General features: G+C 43.6%; 1 protein-coding gene across 1 annotated transcript in view; it reads left to right on the top strand.

Annotated features, from left to right (window-relative positions):
• Positions 1-1501: 1501 nt before the first annotated feature.
• The window catches only part of ppp1r9a (protein phosphatase 1, regulatory subunit 9A), a gene marked incomplete at both ends in the record, with an annotated part of 39585 nt that continues 31414 nt past the window's right edge, over positions 1502-9672 (top strand). Inside the window, one exon of the mRNA XM_080531803.1 lies at positions 1502-2908. Within this exon, the coding sequence (XP_080387929.1) occupies positions 1502-2908 (1407 nt within the window). The remainder of the gene's footprint in view (positions 2909-9672) is intronic.

The following is a 9672-nucleotide window of genomic DNA, read 5'->3' as shown; positions in this document are numbered from 1 at the left end:
TTTTTGATAGAGCATAAACTTATATTCGCAGTTGGTATGGTTTTTACAAACTGAAATTAGCAAATGAATGACTGTTCAGAATATAGCAGAGCTAAAATGCAGCTGTCAGTCAATGTGATGTGAACGCACGTTCGATCGAGCTTAATCGGGACACCCGTGTTGCAGTTTTATCTATTGCATTTCGTACTTTAGGGTAGCGTAACCATTTATTTAGGCATTGCATTGATGAATTATCAAGCGGATATTTGCGACTGCTTCCTCGAAAATGAGGACAAATTCCTCGTTTATCAGTTATCATCACAGTTCAGTGCGTGCCTTGGCAGAATGTTGGATTACATTTCATTGACTGGAGGCCAGCGGTTGATAATATTTTTTAGCGGCTGCTGTGCAACCTTGCCCCATCATATGTGGTTATAATATATATATATATATATATATATATATATATATATATATAATACATGTAATTTGTTTTGCATATCAGATTGTTGTATGCGTTTTTCCATCCGTTTATGGTTCCCAGTATATCCACAAATCGAATTATTCGACGATAGAAATAAAGAGTAATGTGCATATGCAAATAATGTTTTGTGTCATTTAATTCTAAGGGCACCTACAATCGTTATTTTCACCTGTATATACAGTATAAGTGTCCGCATTAGGCTACTCTGAATATGTTAACTCTCAATGTTAAGAAATGGGATCAACCGTTTTTTGGATTCCACTTATCTGTAGATATCAAGACATTTCTGTGGTGGAAACATTTTCGAGCAGGTCTATTTCACTGAAAACGTCTAGCCTGTGCTTTGGCCAATTGGTCCTCGTATAATCGCGATGATCGTGCAAAATGCCACGGCCGGGCGCGGTGGTGGGTTAGCTCACACAGCAGAGCTTACAAAATACATCGAGAGAGAGATCTCAAATCAACACTGAACTTATCACAAGCTGTTATACAACGTTTAATGTTTATTTGACATCTCTCAACCTCCATTATGCTACTACAGTATATATCTCTATCCACAATCCAATCTCTAACATCCATACTGTATCTCAGTGCTTCTGTTTACTTACACACACATGAGGAAATGAATATTGATTATGTAATAGTTAACACACTTCCTTTTAAACAGACACTGCATTAGCCTACCACCAAGATGTGCTTTAAGAGGACAAACATCCTTTACAGACCACTTGTATTGAGCTTGAAAGAATTACAGCTTCCTCTATTACTTTGCTGTAAATATCTAGTAGATAGGTCTAGTAGTAGTTCTTCATTGGAATATGCTTTACGCAGAAATTGCAATGGATCTCCCATGTAAACATCACTGTGATTGGGTGGTACTCTCTAACAGACATCTCCCTTGTCTCTCCTAGGTGTCAATTACCCCAAATGAAGTGTAAACTCATTGTGATCAGATAAGGAACAGAGGCACAGGACTGTACAGTACATGTAAAATGAAGGCCAAGCGATGCTGATATCTCCTCCGTCTCTGACGCCATCATGCTGAAGACGGAGGGCTCTGGGGAGAGGACTACTCTTCGGAGTGCCTCCCCCCACCGCAATGCCTACAGGACAGAGTTCCAGGCCCTGAAGAAGGCCTTCGACCAGCCCCAGCTGGAGAGCCAACCCAAGCCCAAGGACCCTGAGCGGGTAAAGCAGCCGCGGGGCCGTCAGTATGGCTCCCATGTCAGCCGCATCAAAGACATGTTCACGCAAATGGGAACGGAGAATACTGGTAGCACCGTTGTGGCCACCAAAACCAGGGGGCGGGAAGACCCATCACCTCAGAAGATGGTCAAGCCCACCAACTTCATCAACAAGGCGGACGGCTCGGTGATCAATCTCCAGCACTCCACAGCGGAGCGGGCCGGCGGAGGAGGCAACAAGTTCTCTGAAACCAGGAAGCTGTTTGAGCAGCAGTCCCGCGACGCATCCCAGTCACCCGTCTACTCATACGGCCGTGAGAAGAGGGGTTCCCATGAGCACCTGGACGACTGGAGAGGGTCTCGCTCCAACAGAGGCAGCACAGACTCTCTGGACTCGCTGTGTTCTAGAACGGAAGCCGCGTCGCCCACAGTGAGCCAGCTGAGTGCTGTGTTTGAGAACGTTGACCACCACGGCCAGGGAAGTGGCGGTGGCGGTGGCGGTGGCTGCGGAGCGCCATTCAGGCGAGGCTACGGTGGTGGCCGGGCACTCTACTCCCCCGATGGGTTCCACAGGCACGGTGACCTCAGTGAGGACGACTCTCGCCAGTCCCCAGTTCGTGGAGGGTACAGGAATCGAGTTGGGAGCAAGCTCCCAATGTCCTCATCCTCAGAGGACCTGCTCAGCCCCAGTCCACTGTCTGAAGCAGTGGAGCTCAAGCCTGTGCCACAGGAGGAGGAACCCCAGGACAGGGCAGATACAGCTGGGGAGTGCAGAAAGGACGTGGGGGCCACCACAAATGGAGGTGAGGTGAATGGATCATATGAGGAGGTGAAAGTAGCGGAAACCTCCACAGAGGCTGTGGGAGTGTGCACAGATTCACACCCCTCGAATGATGCCACAGTCGGGGACAAGACATCTGGGGAAACCCCAGGAACACCAGCCACCCCAGCTACACGAGCCGTCGAGGACCAGGATGAGACTGAGTCCCATGGGGTCTCCTCAAAGGCCCACAAGGACCAGGGAGAGGAGCCCAATGAGGAATACAGTGGGAATGAGAGAGTGATTTTTAATGCAGACGGAGATGCTTGCTACCAGGGCTGGGGGGAGAGCTGCACTGACCCTGAGGATGACCTGTATGGGGATGATGATGTGGTCTATGACCCTGGGTCAGAGCTTAAGGAAATTCCTGGTTTGCCAGAGGAAGATAAGGAGGATATCCCTCAAAGGAGGAAAATTTCCTTCAACACCGCTCCCATGACAGTAAGTTTGATGCTAATGACACCTTATCTGACCTTATAGTGAGCTACTTTTGTCTGGTCAGAAGTAATGCACTACTGGGAATAGTGTGTCATTTGAGACATGTAATTTGTTGTCATTACATTACTTACATTGTGTTATCCCTGATATATGACAAACATTTTAGGGACATGTCATAATTGAATAAACTGAGTAATATCCTTTCCTGCATGGCCCAATATGATCCCTGTAACCATTTCACAGGTAGCTTGGATGTTTTGATATAGATTTTTTTTAAACAAACTTAACAACAAATAACAAAAACAAAAAATACTGTAACTTAGCAACATACCAATGGTGGCCTCTGATAACAAGCATAACCACGCAATGGGGTCACACCACTGCCCTCTGAAATGTACAGTGTGCATGAACAACAACTGTCCGTATGTCAGACATTCTGGCCCATCGCCCAGTCGATTTTCACACCAGAGACCTGGACCACTGTGTTTTTGAATGTCTGTGGTGCCCAGCTGTGAATTAGTCTGGATTGGGTAGCTTGTACTTGTTCAGAGCTTCTACTCTTGAGTAATTTCACAGGGTGAACAGAGTAGATCATTTCTATGTGTGTGGGGGGGTTGAATTTGTGTAGAAGATCTCTCCAGTGTTTGCAAGGGTACTTGTATTTTGCAAGTCATCTCTGACTATTGAGTAGGTGGTTAATAGACAAACATGACAAGAGATTACACTATTTGATGTATTTATTTATCATCTGCCCAGAAATATGCATTTATTTCACATTTGGTAGCATATGTTTATATATTCAATGTTATGTGTAGCTGGTACAGTAACATTGATTCAACAGATTACTGCAAATATTTAGATTTTTTATCCTGAAGCTCAAATATTCCTATATTTGTTTGTTCTTTGAGAACTATTGACCAGGCAAACAAAGACTCTAATTGATATCAAGAACATTGGTATTGATCAAGGGTGTGTATGTGGTGAGAGATGTGTGAGAATAAAGAGTGTTGGAGTGAAGAAGTCTGTGACAATGTGGAGAGTGTGTGAATGAGGGGAGTGTGTGAATGAGGAATGGGTTTGGGAGTGTGTGCGGGATTAGAGCTAACACAAACATTCCATCAAGGGGATCGATCCATTAACATGCTACAATGGAGCAGAACAATTACCCCAGTTATTTCAAAGGAGAACTGTGATGTTGTTTGCTAGTCCTCAGATTAGCTGGCTTATTGTAAACTTGATAGGTGTGTCATCTCTGCTGTCCAGTGCCATTTTACAATGCTCTATAGATGCAAATGTACTCTACATAGATACAAATGCATTTACTATAACTAGACAAATGTGCTGCCTTTACAACATGAATATTGTGCTGAAAATCCCCCTCCTCCAACCACACAATTAATATGATGCAACAAGAGCACAAAGCATTTCTCAACAGCCTGTCCTATTACAGGTAGAACAGACTTGGACTACACTCCTCCTCCTTGTCTCTGTGGCCTGTTGAGAATGTTGAGATGTTAAGGAGCTCCAGGCATCTGTTTTCCCAGAAAAGATCCTGGGCTGTAGCTCGTTAATCATATGGAATATAGAACTAAGGCACCACTTTCCTCCCCCATCCACGCGGTACATGGTGAACAAACAGGTTCTGTGTTTTGTTCCGACCCGTATAAGAGACAAAGCTACTTCTCCCTCACTGAGCTAACCCTGCAGAAGACCGGCTTGACCCCGGGGAAGGAGACAACAATGAAGACATTGACGGAACATAGTCGGTTAATCAGACTTAACATTTTCTACTTCTTCACCATCTAATATGTCTTAGTGCCTCTTAAAGCGGCTAAACGATTTTAACGTCCTGTCTTTTAGGCTTTAATTCATCTAGAAATCTCTTTCGTGGCAACAGGGAAAGCTGGCTCACAAGCTTGTGGCGATATAAACATACTTGTTTCTACACATTGATGCACAGATGCAGAAAGATCAGTTTGTAGTTTCTGTTCTGTACAAAAAATAGCCTGCTTGACCTCGCAGTTATATAACACTACTGTATATATATATATATATATATATATATATGTATGTGTGTGTATATGTAACACATATATAATGTTACAGTGTATAACAGATGACATGTTTTCTCCTTCCCGGGTTATTCTCTCCATTCACCCACTCATCTGTGAGATTGTGTCCCAGCGAGGAAGGACTCTGCTGGGCTCAGCAGCCTCTGTGTGTGTTCTGACGCATAGGAAATCAGTCTCAATGTTCATTAGAGCAACTAGGGTTAGACTTGACATTGTCTCTCCAACAAGACATGTGTTTACTGAAACACTGCACTACCAGTGCTTTAATATCCTGCTTGCTGCTGCACAATGTTGTGCAGGTTCTGCATTCAAGGTGCGTAGGAATGGTTGGGATGTGAGAACTGGGATTCTTTGGGTATGGTTTGATCTCCATTGCTCAGCTTGGATGAACACGTCCACTACTGCATTGCCAGTAACCATGCTCAATACTGCCATAAGTAGATCCCTAATCTTGATCAGGTCATTGGCAATGGATCTCTGAGACTCTGTCTACCAGTGTCTGTCGCTGTTTCCCTATCATCACATTCTCCTTTTCTCCCTCTCCTCGTTATCTGCACATGAATGGCATTTATAGAGGCTGTAATGAAACGTTGTGCCTCTGTTGGAAATTTGTTTTTGCCTCCGATCTGCTAATGGAATTAAGCAGATCTGAAGGACTGGAGAGTGCAACTGAATGAGCATTTGAAGTGATACTGTAATTTCCCCCCCTCCGCTCTGCTGTCTGTCATTACAGTTCATCAGAGAGGCTGGAGTTTTGTCCATTAGATTCTCACCATGCAGGCCTACCACAATCGCATGCTGAGCTAGTTCAGAACCAGATTTATATTTGAGCATTATAAAATATATATTCTCTCAGTCAGAGGGCTAGAGGTATGGCAGAGAATGGATCGTTTTTTTTTTTTTTGAACCTTTGCTGTATTTTTCTGTATTTGTCAATCTGGCCCTGTAGCCTACGTATGTCTTGATCTGTGTTTTCACAACAGCTTCAAGAAACAGCATTGCTGTCATGCTCCTTCTAAATGACCCCTGATTCCTGAGGGGATTAATAAAGATGTATTGGTTTTACATCGTATTGTGTGATATTGTAAATATACGGTACTGTAATTTGGAGAGGATATCACAATCAGAATTATTTTTAGAATTATATATTTGTATATTAGCATATTTGCACACACAGGAAATTAACTTGGTGAGGTTGGTGCATAGGACATTAAAAAAAACAATATATAAGCAAAATTATATTAAATATGATTAGTTGTGTAGTAATTGGTAGTTGTGGGAGGATGTGAGGTCACCACTTTTGTCATGCTCTCTTTGCCAGGCCAGATATGACCTGAGCTCACAAATTATCCCCTGCTGCACTGCTTGTTTCTTGTCTCTGCAAGGCAGCATTCAACCAGACTGTAGTGGAGGACTAGATGGACTGTTAGGTGCTGGTGCGAATGGTGTGTTCATCCTTGGGGTGTCAAGACGATGTAAACAGGTAACTTCTTTTTACATGTAGGCAAGGAAGGAGTAATACAAATTATATAAAATATAATAGCACAGTATTGTAGAAGGAGCACAGTATGTACAGTACAGGGGGCGATATGTTCTATATCTATGGTTAAACCTTACGTTTAGGGGAGCCTTACATACGCAGACACAGTACAGTACCACCATAACAAACTCAATAAAACACCACCTCAGATTAACAATTTATTGTTTGGTTGTTGTTGTTTTTTTACCGGTTGTTGTTTTTTTGTACAGCAAATGGGCAGAGGAAGGGTTTTTCTGTTATGTGTGTGTGTTTGTACGGTGTGTACATGCATGCCTGCCTTCATGTTCTTAAATTCTGGCTTGAACAGATGTACAGTATCAGGGAGGCTGCAATACAAGATGCTTTACCAATGCATCATAGACCCAGCTGGTGTACAGTAGGGGGTAGAGGAGATAGGAATAGACTCACTTGTGCATAAACACAAAGTAAGAGTACATTCCATCTCATATTCTCCAGCTCTCTCAAGACTTTTACAGATGGATATTTCTCTGTGAGGCTCAGGCTAGGGGCTTGTCTGTAGCGTAGGTACCACTGTAGAGTGGTAGATTTAAATCTAGGCCTAATCTCTGCAGTGTTTGGCATCTACATGCTCTGACCCTTCAACAACTGTCTGATTCCCTGCAATAACATAATAATCTGACATGTCACCTTTGATATCCTTTTCATAAAGGATTAGCTTGTGGGGTTAAAGAGGTTGTTGGGGCGCTTAGGTGGTGTAGCGGGTTAAGCGTCGACCATGTAACCACAGGGTCCCCGGTTTGAGTCCTGCCGGGGACATATCCTGCATGTCATCCCTCCTCTCTCTCTCTCACCCATCCTTCCTGTCTAAATCTTCACCGTATCTGTCAAATAAAAGGAAAAATATGAGTGGGACTGCCCCACAAAAAAAAAAGAGGTTGTTATTCCATGTGAAAGAGCATTGGCTAAAAAGTGGGTTTTGTGGTTGTTCTCTTCAAATGCATTTGTGGAAATCAGCATACAGTGACTTGGTGGGTTGCTAGTTTTCTCTGAGCTATGTGCTTGGTTGTAATGAGACGAAACAGAGTTTCATGGGGAAGAGGTTTAATGGAGAGTCCTTCGCACAATGGAGCAGAACCAATACAGTACGCAATCGTATTTCACATTAGACATTAGGCCAGGATAGCCCTGTGTCATCATGTGAAGGGTCTTGGTTTATGATTGCTGAGCAGAAGTCCGCTTGGTAACACTTGACTCTAAGAATAAGGAAAGCTTTGATCTAGGGCCTATTGTTATTGCCATATCATAATGAATGAGTTTTTATCTGCCATTTGGGGTGACACTACGTAAAGCCTGCACATCGTAGAGGAACTGAAATCTGGCCAACTCCAAAGGAGTTTCTTCCAGCCCTCTTGTCAGTGACAACCATTTGGAATGTCCATGGTAAAGGTCTGTGTCTCAGCCTGTGTATTATTAATGATGTGGTGTTTTTGTTTGCTTGTTTTGGTGATACCCGACCCTCCCCGGGGGTTGCATTTCTAACGATTGAGGAAACCAGAGACGAGCCTGTGGCTTTGGAGTTCGGTTGTTGTGCACAGTGGTCCGTGTCAGCCACCCCTTGGTCCCTGCCTGTGACATCATCTTCTCACAGAGGGTCTCGTATTGTCCCAACATCAGTCCTTACAGAACACAGGGAGGCCGTGTACAGAGGCACAGTGTTCTGTACTGTGCTGAGCCATCAGAGAAACAGTCACTGCAAACTCACTCAGCCTTCACGTGTTGTGTGTGAAAGGGACTCTCAGGTTTACACTTGAAGAGCAGTCATTGACCCAATCCCATTTCACCCCTTGCCCCAACCACTTGGCCCTAACCCCTCCGTTTTGCGCGTTCACGAGTAGGGGTAGGGTGTCCCGCCTGTTGTTGGGATGGAGGGGTAGGGCAAAGTGGTAGGGATACATGGCCCACCAAACCGTGTTTTTTCAGAGGCACACTACAAACGTTTACGATCCGAGTGTTATGCGAAATCTCCCAGAATGTCTTGCGAATCATTGGCAAGATAGTGGCGAATGCACAAGCAACAAAAGAAAACCACAAATGTAATTATTTTCTTTCTTAATAAAGATTTAGAAATGATGATGACCATCGTATTATCTTAGTTCAATGTCATTTCAATGTATTATATAAATATATGATTCTTTATAACAAACATAACAAAATCGCTAGCATGCTGATGTCTCTAGCTAGCTAGCTAACATTACAACATTGTTTTAAGCCTGATTTGTGCATGACTCCCGCATTTTGAAATGTTTCCATTGTCGCATTTCCCCCCTTTGATTGGATATGACGGCCAAAATGTTACTTAAGTCCAGCAGCGAAGTTGTTGCGCTTGTTACCACTCATCTAATATTAGTGCAGGACTGGCAGGGTAGGAGCATAAGTTGCTAGCCTACAGAGCACCGCTATTCTGTCTCGAACTGGTAATAATGCATTGTTCTTTTTCATTTGATGACTTGTTTGATCGATTGATAGCGTGAAACTTGTAAGTTGTGAACGAATCGCAAGTGTCCATGCTTTTCTATGATACTACTGATGACATATCAAGGGTTGTCCCATTTCATATGGGAAGATATCAACCACTGTAACCACTTGTAAACTGTTCCGAGGGGCAAGCTGAATAGCGAGCGGCACTCGAAAATGAGTGGTAAGAAATGGGATTGGGCCGTTATGTCTGTCTTCAGTTTAAACACATTTACCTTGTGTTTGTAACTTACAGTTTATAGTGAGATATTGTTGTAATCAAATATTCAAATGACCTCAATCTCTCAGGCTGTCACCCCACAATGTCACACCATAACAACAATTAGATCAGGCAATGAATGCATTTACAAACCATGTTTAAGTCATTCAACCAACCTGATGAATCACAAAGGAATGGAGAGAGGGTGTTTTATTAAAGAGACCCATTCTGCTCGGTGTTTTAACAACCATGGAACATTTGTCCTTCAGTAGCAGTGTTACATACCCAGTGCCCACACATTGTATGTGGCGACGACGTGACATGAACGCAACAATTGTTGACATCCATTGACTCTTGTTGTTTACTCCCCCAACCTGACAGAGCCTCCTCTCGTTGTGCCAGTGGGCTGTTTGCTGGCGTGGAGTCATGCCGTCCAGCGGTATTGGGCCCTAACACAGAA

This window comes from Nansenia antarctica (assembly GCF_963989245.1).
Source record: "Nansenia antarctica genome assembly, chromosome: 5".
NCBI classification, from domain to species: Eukaryota; Metazoa; Chordata; class Actinopteri; order Argentiniformes; family Microstomatidae; genus Nansenia; species Nansenia antarctica.
This window is presented reverse-complemented; position numbering and strand designations above follow the sequence as displayed.